This window comes from Staurois parvus, unplaced genomic scaffold, assembly GCF_062004578.1.
Source record: "Staurois parvus isolate SC_StPar_1 unplaced genomic scaffold, SC_StPar_1.0 ptg000104l, whole genome shotgun sequence".
NCBI lineage: Eukaryota > Metazoa > Chordata > Amphibia > Anura > Ranidae > Staurois > Staurois parvus.
Window position 1 is genome coordinate 9,930,538 of NW_028317900.1, and position 17,108 is coordinate 9,947,645.

Sequence of the window (17,108 nt, forward strand, 5' to 3'; positions counted from 1 at the left end):
CCTGCACTGTCTGCAGTCTCTGGTCATCCCCTGCACTGTGTCCGCAGTCTCTGACCATCTCCTGTACTATGTCCGCAGTCTCTGGTCATCCCCTGCACTGTGTCCGCAGTCTCTGACCATCTCCTGTACTATGTCCGCAGTCTCTGGTCATCTCCTGTACTGTGTCCGCAGTCTCTGGTCCTCCCCTGCACTGTGTCCGCAGTCTCTGGTCATCCCCTGCACTGTGTCCGCAGTCTCTGGTCATCCCCTGCACTGTGTCCGCAGTCTCTGGTCATCCCCTGCACTGTGTCCGCAGTCTCTGGCCATCTCCTGCACTGTGTCCGCAGTCTCTGTCATCCCCTGCACTGTGTCCGCAGTCTCTGGTCATCTCCTGCACTGTGTCCGCAGTCTCTGGTCATCTCCTGCACTGTGTCCGCAGTCTCTGGTCATCTCCAGCACTGTGTCCGCAGTCTCTGGTCATCTCCTGCACTGTGTCCGCAGTCTCTGGTCATCTCCTGTACTGTGTCCGCAGTCTCTGGTCATCCCCTGTACTGTGTCTGCAGTCCATTGGTTCAGAATATTTTTTTTTCTTGTTTTTCACCTCTAAAACGTAGGTGCGTCTTATGGTCAGGTGCGTCTTATGGAGCGAAAAATACAGTATATCTTGCATTGAAACCCAGTAACCAAGTAGGTATGAGGAGCAGGTGGTGCAATCATGGGGTCATTTATGAGTTCTACTTACTTGTCTAACCTATTAGACTGTCGCAGCCAAAGGCTGAGAGCAGGGAGGGTTAAATCATGTGAATGAGGTTGTCTGCCCAGGTGGGGGAAGGGGGGGGCGGTTTGGATGGTGGGAGGAAGGATAGGATTCTCAGGAGCCCTGTGAAGACATGCCGCTGACGTCTCTGCTATCCAACAAAAGGGAAAATCTAACAGTACATCCTTTAAAGAGTGGTTCCCTCTGGGAGTCTGAAGGATAAAACAATTTCAGTAAATGTAGTGTTAACACAAAGATGTCAAAACTCAAACGAACTGAGGTAGGGGTCATTGTATCAGGTCTCTATGATTCGTTATTGTTTGGGTGTTACAGCTGTATCCTGTTTATCATGGTATCACACTCTCCATCTACTTCAGGGTCTGTTGGCAGGTACAAGCAGCTGAGGAGGTTGAGCCAGTTAAAAACCTTGAAAAGTTCTATGGTGGCAAATTCAAACAAGGGAAGCTAGTAGCAGCAAGGTAGCTGTATAAGGTAGATGGCTCAGAAGCTCAGCTTCTGTGCTGCTTCATGCCTCCATGCCTAGACCATGCCCCCTATATTCTTTCCTAGCATTTTGTGATTATCAAGATTACCTTTGAGTGTTTGAATGGTAGAAAATACTGCAAGCAGTTATCTTAGGAGAATGTGACATCTTTAGGATGGATTACTAAAAAGTAATATTTTCAAGAATAAAACAATCTAAGCCTAATCCAGTCCCTTATTAACTGTAGCAATTTATCTGCTTTTGTCATTGAAATTCAGATCACTTAAATCTATGGTATGTTTATTATGGTGTTGCAGGTGATTTGAATGCAACTTTTTTTATTCTGTTTGTAGGTCTTTCCCTAATAATTACTGGGATAAGTTTGTTAAGAGGAAGGTAAGACCTTTGTTTCCTGTGTGTATAGTTACTGTGAATGTCATACAATATAATATTTGTTTATATAGTTCCCCGGGAATAAAATGTTTAATATAGTACATGAAACACAATTGATATTAACTATAAAAAAGATTTAATATAGCAAGTACAAAACAACTGCAACTTATTTTAGCTTAACCACTTTGAAGATGGATGCACACAAAAAAATAAGGTATTTGGAGGGATGGACCCTCTTCTTCAAAGCAGCTTGATTCTCTGAAGAAGAGGGTCTGTCCCTTGACATGTGTTAGCTGGAGAGTCTCAGTGACTCCTGGGATGTGGTGACACTCATCTTCATGAGGGCTACCCTGCCAACTAGGTCTGGTCTATATTGTTTCTTTTCCTTTGGCCATTGTGAGTATGCACTTTCTACTTTCTCCTTTTCCAAAAAATGTTTTAACTGGTAATGTCTTTTTGCCCTTTTGTTTTTGAGTACACCTGTTTTCAATATTTCCCAGTCTGAAGAGGGCAGCACTTGTGCAGTTTACCATTCCAAGACAATAGTTGATATCTGGATGGGCTATACCAGCCTTTTTCAATCAGGATGCCCAGGACCCTGGGGTGCCTTGAGGTTTCCTGAGAGGTACCTTGGCAAAATGCCAAAAAATTATCAAAAAATTGTATACAAGCTGGAGGTGGATTAAGCCTGCCTTTTAGTTACACAAAGCCACAAGTTTTCATTGTGCACCATTACGACCTTCTAGCCGCCAGCATTCCAAAAAACAATGCTATCAGTTGATAAGCAGGACACTGGCTGCTTGCACAGCATCCTTGTTTTTCCCTCCCCTGCCTCTCTCCATCAGCGCTGGGGCCACATTAGCTGAGTGATAGAGAAAAACGTAGGAAAAAGAGAAACACTAGAATACTAGTCAGTACCAGTGTGCAAAAGTGTTTTTGATTTAGAAGAATAAATCACCTTAAATGTTGGGTGTCCTACTGTATGTGTGTGGATATTGATGCATTATGTAGAATCAAGTTGTACATTTTGGAATGGGGTGATTCAAGGCTGTCCATCATTTTAAATGGTGCATTGAGATTGTTCATATTTTTAAAGGGTGCCTTGGGATTGTCCATAATTTCAGAGGGTGCCTTCACTGAAAAAAAGGTTGAGAAACACTGGTCCCTACTACAGTTCCTCTGGTCCTCACAAAATTCTTAGTGCTACAGTGTCATTTTGAAATACATCTGTGTTTGTTAATCCCTTTGAAGACCAGCATGTTAAACCCCCCTCCTGTCCAGGCCAAGTTTTCAGCACTGTAATACATTAACTGACAATTACTACGGCATGAAGTGCTGTACTCAAAGCTTTCTTTTGATGGTATTTAATCACCATTCGGTTTTGTAATGGAACCGGACCCCATCTTCGCTAGGGCATTTCCGTTAGACTCTCGCTTCCCTATCCGAACACAGATTCCCGTACACCACCCTGACCATACAGGAAATAAGACAGGACCAGACTCTTCTTAAAACAGGAAGTGGACTGCTTTATTTTTACACAGACACAAGATATAAACATTCAAGGGAACAACCCACCTCCCTACATAAGGACACAGGATGGGGCAAACCAAATTTCGCAACCAGAGACACATCCCAACAGACAGTTCCATCAGGAGGGCTGCTGGAAACACCCCCCACCAAGTTAATACACAAACACATAATAGAACAATGGGACCACATGGCAGTGAATAATGAACAACCCCCACACCAATACACAAACATTACATCCAGTAGTGTATGTAGGTTTTGTGCTGCCCTAGGAAACACAAAAATTGTCTGCCCCCACAGACCCCGATCAACACCACCCCCCCCCTTCACCCTCCTGCAGAGAGAGTCTGACATTGACCAACAACACCCCTGCCCCCCACCCAGGAGAGCCTTGCACCCCCCCCCCCCGGCAATAAAGAAAAAGATACTCATCTTCACAGCTCTGGACATCCCCTAGAACAATAGTAAGGCACTACATACACCATCAACCAGCCCATAGCCTCTCTCGGATCCCACCTGGTTCACATGGCACGCGTGTGCCCTCTTTCATCCCTTCTTCTAGGGGGAGGTTCTGCCCTCCCTGAAAAATGCCGCCCTAGGCAGGTGCCTTGTGGTAAATACGCCCGATTACATCCCATAATAGTTTGCTAGAACAATGGGATACAGCTGCATGGCAGAGAACAATGAACAACCCCCACACCAATATTAGAACATTTCACCCTGTACCCCTAACAGGCACAGGGTGCCTTAGACATAAGAGGCATAACAGGAACAGGAGGAGCTGAGACAGGGGTCCCCCACCCCCAAAAGTCACTCCCGTCACATATCTCCCCTAACGCAGGAGTGAATCCCAGACGGATGGACTCCGAAGTTAGTCTGTACTTCCAGTCCCCCAATGCCATCACCCACACAGTACCCCAAACAAATTGTCCCACACAAAGCATTACTCACCCAGCCAACCTCTGCCTCTCCCGTTGAACATACCCGCCGCTGGGGAGAAGTACGGACTGGTCCTTCTCCCTGAAGTCCTCTCAGCCGCTGGGGAGAAGACAGGGTGGCTGGGCCGGCTCCATCATGCGGTGGGGGATCTGTGCCGACTGCCAAGCATCCCTGGGGTATCCAGGTGGCGACTGTAGTCTCATCCACTTTGACTTGATGGACATCCCCCAGTGTTCGCAAAGTACAGCTGACATCCTCTTGTCCCAATGCCAGACCCTTTTCTGGGGTTGTCTCAGTGGAGACCGAAGTCCCATCCATGAACATCAGCTCAAGCTGCTGTTGTGAGGTGCTGATTGCATCCTCTTCCTATAGCTCCTGCGGTGCTGGTTGTTGTGGGCAGAGGTCAACCACGCCATGCCCTGATGCCAGCTCTTCTGTGGGAGGCGTGCCGGCTGGTTCCTCCTCAGCAGAAAAGTCAATCAAATTCCCAGTCTCTGGAACTGGTGTCTGGGGATAGGGGTTCAGCATCTCCTGCCCGTGGAACTCAGAAGATGTTACCAGTGCTAGGCAGAGTTCACAAATGTTTGGCTCTGTTGCCAGCTTTTCTGCTGGAAGCTTACCAGGTTGTGTTTCCTCAGCAGAGAAGTCTATCAAATCCCCAATCTCTGGAATTTCCACTGCCGATTCTTGGGCATGCTGCCGAACATGTTTTAGCAGTTGCCTGTATGCCCTTTCCAGATGCAGTTCTTTCTTCAGCAGGTATTCCAGATCTGGTTCAAGCCCGAGACCCCTGTGAGACCGAACATAGCCTCTCTGTCTTCTCGCAACTCTTCCAGGTTAGGTTCTCCTTCATCGCCGAACACAAAATGATCTGTAAGGCTCTCCATCAGCAATCCAGGGCCACCAAAGTCATATTCCTCCGGAGAGCACTCTGTTGTCACCACTAAATATTCCTGCTCTGCGTACCATTGCAGAGCCCGATATCTGTTGTCCAGCAATATCTCCTGCTGGACCAGCCTGTCCAACTCAGTCACCCATTACTCCTGGGGTCGCTCTCCCAGGAATGGCATCCTTAACTTCCGTTGGTCCCAGGCCCGTTCCCCTGGGGTTGGATAGCACTTGCCCTTGTCCATACCAGCACCCTGGAGGGCTCCACTCCAAAGCACCTCCCAGCAAGTCAATACACAAACACATAATAGAACAATGGGACCACATGGCAGTGAATAACAAACAACCCCCACACCAATACACAAACATTACATCCCATAATAGTTTGCTAGAACAATGGGATGCAGCTGCATGGCAGAGAGCAATGAACAATCCCCACACCAATATTAGAACATTTCACCCTGTACCCCTAACAGGCACAGGGTGCCTTAGACATAAGAGGAACAGGAGGAGCTAAGACAGGGGTCCCCCACCCCCAAAAGTCACTCCTGTCACAGGTTTATTTTTTACTTTACAGTTCTTTGGTTAAAAAAATACCAAATAGAGAGCTACAAACTAAGATATTTATATTTGAAATGTATCAACCCAGGTGTTCTGACTGCATATTATTATATTCTCCACGTACTGCATAGGCATATTTACAATTGCACCCCAAAGCATTCTACTTATCTCAAGTATGAGGATACCACATGTGTAAGCCTTTTTTGCAGCCTAACCATATAAATGGGCACAAAGAGCTTTCAAATGGCATAAATTACGCACCTAATTTCTTGACTCTACCTATTATATTTTTGGAAGCTTTGGAGTACTGGGACATTAGAAAAATGCATAACTGACCACATTTTGGAAAACAACCACCCCAAGGTATTTTAGGAGGCATAGTGAGTCTTTTGAAGATTTATTTTCTGACAAAAACTTTTGGAAAATGCGGAAAGTAAATGAAAATTTATTTTTTACTCAAAGCTGTAAACTAAAAGATATTTCTAACACACTGTATGGGCAAACTTAGAATTACACACAAAAATACATTGTTACTCCTCCTAAATATGGGAATACCAAATATGTGAGACTTATTCAGACGCTAGCTGCATAGAGGACCCTGCCTAGAATCTAATAAGCTCCTTCAAGGTTTCAAGGGGCATAAATTATGTATGTAAGTTGCTGACTACCTATCACATTTTTGTAGGCCCTGGAGCACTAGAACAGTAGAAGCACCCACACAGTGACCACATTTCATATTTTTAGAAGCCATAGGGAGTCTTTTGAAAAGTGAACTTTTTTGCCACAAGTTTCAAAGGGTCATAACTATTTTTTTTTACACAAAGATGACAATGAATAGGATATTTTAAACACACAGCATGGGCTAACTTAAAATTACACCCCAAAACATGTCCTGCTTCTCCTGCCGAGTATGGTAATACCACCTGTGTGACACTTTTTAATAGCCTGGCTGTAAAGTGTTGCCAAAAATCCAATGAGCATTTTCAGGCTTTCAAGGAGCACAAGTTATTTCCTAACTAACTTTTTAGATTTTTAAAGGAAAATGCCAACAACAAAACAAAACAAATGTTCCACACTTTGGAAACCAAAAACTCAAAAGTATTTTTAAAAGGTATAGTGAGTCTTTTCAATATTTAATTTTTTTCCCACAAGTTGTCGGAAAATGGATAAAGAAAATTATTATTTTTCTGTAATAAAGATATCATATGTGAGACCATGATGTGGTTGGGCATGGAGTAACAGCGGAGTGGATACTTTGTGAAACCCTGGTACATGATTGTTGAATGAGTCAGGTTTGGGGACTCCCAGTACTTACCAGTTGAAGCCCTCTTCTGTTTTTTACATACTAAAGGCAAAGGAGATTAAAACACTGGTAAGTGCACACCCGTGTGGGGGCGCACTGTGACCACTGTGTTTTTCAACACTGTATTTTCTTTTTATCATCATCACTGAACATTTCTTTATCACTGGACTTTTTTATCACTAAATTTTGTTCATTTGCTCACTGGATGTTTCTTTATCACTGAATTTTTATTTTATAAATTTTCACTGGAAGTTGATTTCAGTATATATATTATTATGTCTGGGATAGTATGTTTAAATTCTAACTTTTTATGATTAGTTTAGCCCTGTGAAGTGTGTGCGCCTAATTTTTTTGTGGCTGATGTAACGGCCCACTACTTGTGCTTGCCACTTCACCAGGATATACTGTGCTGCTGGTGCTTGCCTGCCGAAATTCAGTAGGATGTTCAGCACTTGTTGACATAGTACACCCGATTGTTTTACCAGAAACCCCTTCATCCTCTGAATCAGAGGCCATTAAGGAATCATTGCTTCCACAAGTTCATACTCCAAATCTGATTGAGAGGTCTCCCTCATCAGTCATGCTTAGAATTTGAAAGGCCTCCTCACTGTTGTACATTTTCTTTTACATTTATTGAAGTATCTGTACAAATACCTGATTACACCAGTACTGGTTGATAAACAAGACACCTGTTTCAGCTAACAGTGATACTAGATGGCACTGTACTGGTGTGGCTAGCGATCAGGTTAATGGTGCTGGATTACACTGGTACAGGTGACACTGTACCAGTGTTGTGGTGACAAGGACAATGTTGCTGGCTTACACTGGCACTAGTGTGGCTAGTGATCAAAATTATGTTGCTGGCTTAAATTGGCTCTAGTTACACTGTGCTAGTGTGGCTAGTGATCGGGACACTGTTGCTGGCTTACAAAGTCTTTGGTTATATTATACTGGTGTGGCAGTGATCAGGACACTGTTGCTGGCTGCACTGGTTGAGACTGACACTGTTGTGGTTAGAGATCAGGAATGCTGTTGGTGGCTGCCCTGGTCAGCTGACACTAGTGAGGCAGCAGACAGGAACACTGTTGCTGGTGTATACTTGTCTGGTGACACAGACACTGGTATGGCTAGTAAACAGGGACGCTTTTGCTGACTTACACTGGTTTGGTGACACTGGGACTAGTGTGGAGGCAATCACGAACACTGTTGCTAGTTGCACTGGTCTGGCAACAATCCGGACATTGTTACTGCTTACGATGGTCTGGGAAAACTGGGACTGCTATGGCTAACAATCATGAACACTGATTCTAGCTGACACTGGTCAGGGGACACTGGAATTGGTATGGCTAGTGAACAGGAACACTGTTGCAGAGACTGGCACTGGTGTGGTGTGAACATAGTTGCTGGTCTACACTGGTCTAGTGACACTGGGGCTGTTGTGGCTAGTGATCAGAAACACTGTTATTGGCTTACAGAGGCCTGGCGACACTGGGACTGGTGTTGCAATGATCAGGAACACTGCTGCTGGCTGCACTTGTCTGGCAACACTAGCACTGGTGCTGCGGTGATGTGGAATACTGTTCCTGGCTTACACTGGTCTGATGACACTGGGACTGGTGTGACTAATGATTAGGGACACTGAGACTGTGGTAGCTATATATCAGGGACCCTGTGACTGGCTTATACTGGTCTGCTGACATTGCACTGGTGTGGATAGCAGTCAGGGACATGTGGCTGACCTGGTGCACTGTAAAAAGCACTGCTGCAGTCACAGCTAAGAAAAGCTATATTTTCTCTCGCAGCCTTTGTTTAAACTTTTGAATGCTGCGATTGATCACATAGTACAGGTACTACTTTATTGTCCATGAACACTGTGATCACAGAACATGCTCATTCACACATTAGTGCACATGACTACTGCAAAGGGAGCCAGTTTTAAAACTGCCTCCTGCCCTCAGGAAGCAGCAGTCTGTCTATTTGTAAAAAGCGGTTGGACAACAAGTGGTTAAGCAAGTATCAACTGAGGCATAAAATCTTATGGCTGTAATGTTTCTGCTGTGTTTTTGATTTGCAATCAGAATGTGCTTGTGTGATCCTTAGTATACAATAATCAGATTGTTTATTTAGTCATTTTTAAAAGTATTGACTTGAAAATATGACAAGACATGACAGAAGAAATTAATTAGCAAATGTAGAAGAAAGCTATGACTGAACTAAATTACAGAGGTAAAATGTTCACATATTTCTGAGGTGCTGTGCTGTCAATAATCAATCTGAAAACAGCATAACCTGCTCAGTACTTTACTCAGAAAAGCCAAGCATTGTGGTTTCAGCTGTCTGTACAAATCCACATTTTAATCAGAGAATAATATCCACCAGCTAAGTTTCCATGGATATTAAGACTTGTGGAAGGATGTTAAGTCCCAGCTGAGCACTGGGTGAATTTATTGCACTGAAATGTTGTCTGTAAACCATACCACAATGTTACAACTGTTAGCTGTGAAAGGATGAAGGAGGGTGAAAATTATATGATTAGTTAAAATTCCATTATTAGATTGGGGCAGTATTTTCCTGCCAGTGGAGAGACCTGACTATTGTTATCTTAAAAACAATATCTATAAGGCTAGTGGCTGCCCAAAAACACACAAACATTGGTACCCTAATAACAAAAGAAAAAACATAATGGCGAGCTGTGAGATGCCAAAAAATTGCATATAAAAGAAAAAACGCAGATTTGTGATCTTCTCTGGCTGTGTGTTTAAAACTGGAGAGTGCAAAATCCTTTGCAGCTGTGCATAGAAACCAATCAGCTTCCATTTTTGATTGTCAAAGCTTAATTGAACAAGCTGAAGTTAGAAGCTGATTGGCTACCATACACAGCTGCACCAGATTTTCACTTTCCAGTTTTAGTAAATGAACCCTAGTATTCCAATCTGCGAGTACACTCCTCAGTACTGCAGGCTATATTACTTTGGGAGGTGCTTCACTTACTACTGACATTTCCTTTTGGGATCATGTTTAATTCCACCAGGGGTGGGAGATGTCAGTCATTTCTTAAGTGAAGCATCTCCTGCGGTAATGCCCTTCAGCACTGAAGAGGGTACTTGCAGGTTGGGAGTTTAAGTAAACACACAGCCAGAAAAGATCACAGATCTGCTTGCTCCTTTTGTTTGCACTATCCAGCCTGTTAGGATAAACATGTGAGATTTTTAAACTCACAGAGGTCAAAATGCTTGCACAAAATGATGCATTATCACTATTTTGGCAAGACAGCACAGAAATTACATCTGTGTCTTATGCTGTACTAAAGCTCCCCAACAGATTATTATTTTTATTATTATACAGTATTTATATAGCGCCAAAGGGTATGCTCAGTGCTGTACAGTAGCAAGGGGGACAGAACATGAGACAAGACAGTAACAATACACTACACGAGGGGTTTGAGGGCCCTGCTCTTTCGAGCTTACAATCTAGGAGGGAGGGGAAGGTGGTACAGGAGGAGATGGCTGTGGGGGATGGAGTGGTGGGAGGAGTGGAGGAGGTTAGTTGTTAGGTGAGGTTGGGTGTTAGGTGAGGTTGGGGTAGGCTTCCCTGAAGAGGAGGGTTTTCAGGGTGCGCCTGAAGGTGAGGAGGGTAGGTGACAGTCTGCTGGATTGGGGTAGGGAGTTCCAGAGGATGGGGGAAGTCCTGGAGAAGTCCTGCAATAGGGCGTGGGAGGAGGAGACCAGGGAGCTAGAGAGTAGGAGGTCCTGTGAGGAGCGGAGGGCACGGGTAGGCTAGTATTTGGGTATCAGGTCAGTTATGTAGTTCGGGGCGGCATTGTGAATGGCTTTGTAGGTCAGAGTTAGCAGTTTGAATTTGATGCGTTGGGCAATCGGGAGCCAATCAAGGGATTGGCAGAGGAGGGAGGCAGATGTGGAGCGGTTGGTGAGGTGGATGAGTCTAGCCGCTGAGTTTAGGATCGACTGGAGTGAGGATAGCGTTTGTTTGGGTAGGCCAGTGAGAAGGGAATTGCAATAGTCCAGGCGTGAGATGATGAGGGAGTGTACGAGTTGTTTGGTGGTGTCTGGGGTGAAGAATGTGCGTATCTTGGAGATGTTGTGGAGGTGGAGCCTGCAAGATCTAGATAGCAGTTGGATGTGGGGTAGGAAGGAGAGGTGGTAGTCCAGGGTGACACCCAGGACTTTGGCGTGTGGGAGAGATGGTGGCATTGTTAGTAGTGATGGAGAAGATGGGGGGGGGGCACGGGGTGGGGGGGAGGACCAGGAGCTCGGTTTTGGATAGGTTAAGTTTGAGGAAATGGAGCGACATCCAGTCTGATATGTCGTTTAGGAGGTGGGCAATGCGGGCAGAGAGTGAGGGGGTGAGGTGGGGGGTGAAGTAAATTTGGGTGTCGTCGGCATAGAGGTGGTAATTGAAGCCGTGGGAGTGAATAAGTTTGCCAAAGGAGGAGGTATAGATGGAGAAGAGGAGGGGCCCGAGGACAGAGCCTTGGGGAACCCCGACAGAGAGGGGGAGGGAGGGGGAGGTGGCAGTGTTGCAGGTGACGCTGAAGGAGCGTTGGGAAAGGTAGGAGGAGAACCAGGAGAGAGCAGCGTCCTTGATGCCAAGGGAGTGCAGTTTGGCAAGGAGGAGAGGGTGGTCAACAGTGTCGAAGGCCGCGGAGAGTTTGAGGAGCAGGAGGATAGAATAGTGGCCATTGGCTTTGGCGGTTAGCAGGTCATTGGTGATTTTAAGTAGGGCGGTTTCGGTGGAGTGCAGGGGACGGAAGCCAGACTGTAGGGGGTCAAGGAGGTTGTTATCAGTGAGGTGGGCGCTTAGGCGATTGTAGACTAGGCGCTCAAGGAGCTTGGAAGTGAAGGGCAACTAGGAGATGGGTCTAAGGTAGTTAAGGTTAGTGGGGTCAAGGAAAGGTTTTTTTGAGTATGGGGGTGATGTGTGCGTGCTTTAGAGGGGAGGGGAAGGTGCCGGTGGAGAGGGAGAGATTGAAGATGTGGGTGAGGGAGCGAATGATGGGAGGGGGGGTGACTGGAGGAGCTGTGAGGGGATAGGGTCCAGGGGGCAGGTTGTGAGGCGGGCTTCAGTGAAGACCTTAGAGACCTCCTCGGGGGTAGTTGGGCTGAAGCAGCGGAGTGTTGGGGAGGTGATGATGTGCGGGGCATTAGGTATAGTGGGGGGTAGTGCGACTATGAGGTCAGGGGAGGGGAGGGTTGAGGGGTTGAAGGAGGGTGGGAGGCTGGGTGGAGAGGTGGATTGTGAGTTTCTCCAGCGCGCGACTGCGTCGTTTGAGGCATTTCGTGTGGTCGGTTTGCCAGGGTTGAAACGTGTGGTTAGGGATGCCAGGGAGTCAAGGGCAGCTGACAGTGAGTCGTTGTATGCAGTAGTGGCCAGGTCAGGGCATGACAGAGGGAGGATTCTGCCATACAGACGGTCAGCTGCTGGGTGGAGATGGGTCGGGTTCAGATTGCGGAGGTTGCGGGTGATGGTTAGATGCTTCGGGGGGGGGGGGGGGGGGAGTTGAGGGAGGGGGAGATGGAGAATGTGAGGAGGTGGTGGTCAGAGAGGGGGAAGGGGGTGTTAGTGAATTCGTGGGGGGTGCAGAGGTGGGAGAACATGAGGTCCAGGGTGTTTCTGTTGGAGTGGGTGGAGGACTGAGAGTGCTGTGTGAGCGCGAAGGAGGTTAGAAGGAGGAGTTGGGAAGTAGCCGGGCTGTTGGCATTGATCGGGATATTGAAGTCGCCTAGGATGATGGTCGGTAGCTCGGAGGAGAGGAAGAAGGGAAGCCAGGCGGCAAAGTCATCAAGGAAGGGGGATGCGGAACCTGGAGGCCGATGGATTACCACAATCTGTAGGGGGGTGGGAGAGAAGAGCCGGATGCAGTGGGCCTCGAAGGAGGAGAAGGATAGGGAGGGAGGGTTAGGGAGGACCTGGAAGGTGCTCAGTGGTGGTAGGAGCATACCGACCCCTCCGCCTCTGCGTCCACTCAGTCTGGGTGAATGGGTCCAGACGAGGCCTCCATAGGAGAGGGCAGCAGGGTAGGTGGAGTCAGTGGCTTGGATCCAGGTTTCGGTGACAGCTAGGAGGTTGAGGGAGTGGGAGACAAAGAGGTCGTGGATGGCAGTGAGCTTGTTGCAAACTGAACGGGCGTTCAGGAGTGCAACCAAGAGGGGAGGGGTGGATGTGGGGAGGAGGGGGACAGATATGAGATTGAGGGGGTTGCGGTGGTTGGCGTGAGTAGGGGGGTGCTGGGAGGGGGAGATGGAGGGCCAGGGTTTGGGGAGATGTCACTGGCGGTTAGGAGAAGGAGGGTGAGGAAGGTGGCATGGGAATGGGAGGTGCAGGAGCGCGTGGGTCGGTTGGTGGTGGCTTGTGGGTCGGCGGGGGAGTGGAGTAATAGGAGGAGGTGGTGAGAGCCGTAGAGGGGGGAGGAAAGAAGTGAGGGTGCGATGTAGAGGTGTTTTAGTAGGGGGGTAGAGGGAGGCAAGTTTGGGGATGGAGGAGAGGAGAACGAGGAGGAGTGCAGGTGGCATGCTAGGGTGGGCAGAATGCTGATCGGGTCGGAGAGGAGGAAGGTTTCAGTCAGGACGTGAGGATGGGGAGAGTCCATTATGCCATGTCGGAGTTCATCAGTGTCCAATCGTAGGAGGGGAGAGGGAGTGGTGGGCGGCTGGGGCCGCAGCTGGCTGGTTGCAGTCTGTGGGTGCTGTAGGCCGGCGTCTGCGGGTGTTGTGGCACGGCGTCGGTGGGCACAGTGGTGCGGCGGCTGGACTAGCCGTGGGACGCGGTGATTGGAGGCGTTGTGGGCCTGGCGTCAGTGGTGCTGGAGGCCCGGCGTCGGGAGGCGTGGAGTGCACAGCTTCGGGAGGTGATTAGGGCCCGGCATCAGGAGGTGTTGAGGGCCTGGTGTCAGGAGTAGCTGAGGACCCTTTGGCAGGAGGCGCAGAGGACCTAGTGTCAGGGGGTGCTGAGGGCCTGGTGTCAGGGGTGCTGAAGGCCCGGCGTCAGGAGGTGGTGTAGGCCGGCATCAGGAGGTGGTGTAGGCCGGCGTCTGGAGGTGGAGTGGGCTGGGCGTTAGTATTTGTAGTAGGGCTCGGCGTCCGTGGGCGAAGTGAGCCAGCGCAGGTGGATGTTGTGGGCCAGGTGCTGAGGGCTCGGCGTCGGGAGGCGCTGAAGGGCCCGGCGTCAGGAGGTGTTGAAGGGTCGTCGGCAGGAGGTGGTATGGACCGATGTCTGGAGGTGGAGTGGGCTAGTTGCAGTAGGGCTCGGTGTCCGTGGGTGAAGTGAGCAGCGCAAGTGGATGTTGCAGGCCAGCAACTGAGGGTGCTAGGGGCCCAGCGTCGGTGGGAGCGGTAGGGCCGCGTGGCAGGCTTGACTCCGCCGGATTGGACAGGGCTTGGGCTGTTAGGTGGTAGGTGCCCGGCCGCGTGGTACCCGGAGGGAGAGAACTGATAGAGGAGGCTTACCCTCTTGATGCGGGTGGCGGAAGTGCGGCGTTGTGTCGATTCTCGAGAGGCCTGGAGAGGTCCCTGGTCTGGGGCTGGCGAAGCAGCCCCCAGGCAAGGCCGCCGGGTGTGGGCAGCTGGGTGTCGGTAGCAGGGTGTCCCGAGGTGGCAGCTGGATGCTGGTGGCCTGAGAGCCAGTGGGGAGGGCTCCAGGGAGAAAGGCAGGTCGGCGGGCTGGGTGGTGGAGCAGCAGTCCACTGTGGGGTCGAGCCGGTTCCTGGTGGTCAGCGAGGACATAGGGCTGATGGGGAGGGCCCTGGGGAGGCAGGCAGGTCGGCGGGAGCCGGGGAACGGAGCGGCGGCAGTCCGGGAGGACGTCTGGCGATCCGGGTCGGCCGCAGCAAAAATCGAGGGTGCGGCTTCGGGTGCGCAGTAGGCCGCGATTCCCGGAGCTCCGGGAAAAGGTCTGGTGGCCTTCCTTGGTGGCCAGGCAGGGACCTGAGTGTCATAGGGGCCCCGCTGCGGCCCAGATGGCAGCGGATTGGGGCCAGGAGCGCAGGAGCTCACTGATGTGCGTCCGCTCCCGCCGCCATATATTTCATGATCAGTGCAAAGGGCTGAATTCTGCTAAGAATAACTGCTAAGTTGACATTTTGATTGTATTAACATGTGGTATGGTATAATTCAATGTATCTACTCTGAATATACTTGTTTGTATAGATAATATAGATATCAATGTTTGTAAAATAGCTACATATCCATTAAATATAAATGTATTTGCCTGCTCAGAAACAGAAAATAATACCACAAAATAAGAAAACTGGGTAGAATATATAGCAAAATAATTAGTTTTCTAAACTACAGTTGCAAGAAAAAGTATGTGAACCCCTTGGGATTACGTGGAGTTTTGCATGAATTGGGCATAAAATGTGCTCTGAACGTCATCTAAGTCACAACAATAGAAGAACACAGTCTGCTGAACATAATACTACACAAACATTAGATGTTGCCATGGTTTAATTGCACATAACATGTAAACATTCACAGTGCAGGGAGGAAAAAGTATGTGAACCTTTGGACTTAATAACTGGTTGACCCTCCTTTGGCAGCAATAACCTCAACCAAACATTTCCTGTAGTTGCAGATCAGACCTGCACAACGATCTGGAGTAATTTTGGACCACTCCTCTTCACAAAACTGTTTCAGTGTAGCAATCTTGGGATGTCTGGTGTGAATCGCTCTCTTAAGGTCATGCCACAGCATTTCAATCGGGTTGAGGTCAGGACTCTGACTGGGCCACTCCAGAAGGCGTATTCTGTGCTGTTGCAGCCATTGTTTTGTTGAATTACTTGTATGCTTTGGGTCATTGTCCTGTTGCATCAACCATCCTCTGCGGAGCTTCAGTTGGTGGACAGATGGTCGTACGTTTTCCTGCAAAATGTCTTGATAAACTCTGGAATTCATTTTCCCATCAATGACAACAATCTGTCCCGGCCCTGTGGCAGCAAAGCAGCCCCAAACCATGATGCTCCCTCCACCATGTTTTACAGTGGGGATGAGGTTTTGATGTTGGTGTGCTGTGCCTTTTTTTCTCCACACATAGTGTTGTGTGTTCTTCCCAAACAACTCAATCTTGGTTTCATCTGTCCACAGTATATTTTGCCAGTAGTGCTGTGGAACATCCAGGTGCTCTTTTGCAAACTTCAAATGTGATGCAATATTCTTTTTGGACAGCAATGGTTTCCCCCAAGGTGTCCTCCCATGTACTCCATTCTTGTTTAATGTTTTCCTTATTGTAGATGTGTCAACAAAAATGTTAGCATGTGCCAGAGATTTCTATAGGTCTTTAGCTGACACTCTGGGATTCTTCTTTACCTCATGCAGCATTCTGCGCTGTGCTCTTGCAGTCATTTTTACAGGACGACCACGTCTAGGGAGAGTAGCAACAGTGCTAAACTTTCTCCATTTGTAGACAGTCTGTCTTACCGTGGACACATGAACATCAAGGCTTTTGGAGATCCTTTTGTAACCCTTTCCAGCTTCATGCAAGTCAACAATTCTTGATCGTAGGTCTTCTGAGAGCTCTTTTCTGCGAGGCATGGTTCACATCAGACAGTGCTTCTTGAAACCAGTAAACCCAAAACAGGTGTGTTTTTTAAGGGCAGGACAGCTGTCAGCAACACATCCAATATCATCACACTGATTGGAGTCAAGGTTGGCTATCTCCTGGCTCCAATTAGCTCTGGGAGAAGTCATTAAGCTAGGGCCTCACATACTTTTTCCTCCCTGCACTGTGAATGTTTACATGTTATGTGCAATTAAACCATGGCAACATCTAATGTTTGTGTAGTATTATGTTCAGCAGACTGTGTTCTTCTATTGTGACTTAGATGATGTTCAGAGCACATTTTATGCCCAATTCATACAAAACTCCACGTAATCCCAAGGGGTTCACATACTTTTTCTTGCAACTGTAGTTACAGCAGGTAAAATAAGTATTGAACACATCACCATTTTTCTCAGTAAATATATTCATAAAGGTGCTATTGACATGAAATTTTTCTCCACATGTCGGTAACAACCCATTCGATCCATACATACAAAGAAACCAAAACAAATAAGTTCAGAAATTAATTTATGTGTAATAAAATGGAATGACACAGGGAAAAAGTATTGAATGCGCTAACTTAAATATATTTACTACTTTGTACAAAATCCTTTGTTGGTAATGACCGCTTCAAGATGCCTCCTGGATGGAGAAACTAGTCACAGGCATTGCTCAGATGTGATTTTGGCCCATTCATCTACACAAACAGCCTTCAAATCTTGAAGGTT

At 47.8% G+C, this 17,108-nt stretch overlaps 1 protein-coding gene across 8 annotated transcripts in view; it reads left to right on the top strand.

Annotated features, from left to right (window-relative positions):
* Positions 1-17,108, top strand: part of RYR3 (ryanodine receptor 3) — a 954,561-nt gene that overhangs the window by 891,800 nt on the left and 45,653 nt on the right. For all 8 annotated transcript variants that reach the window (XM_089671311.1, XM_089671312.1, XM_089671314.1 and 5 more), the window contains one exon: positions 1,574-1,616. In XM_089671311.1, the coding sequence (XP_089527437.1) occupies positions 1,574-1,616 (43 nt within the window). The remainder of the gene's footprint in view (positions 1-1,573; positions 1,617-17,108) is intronic.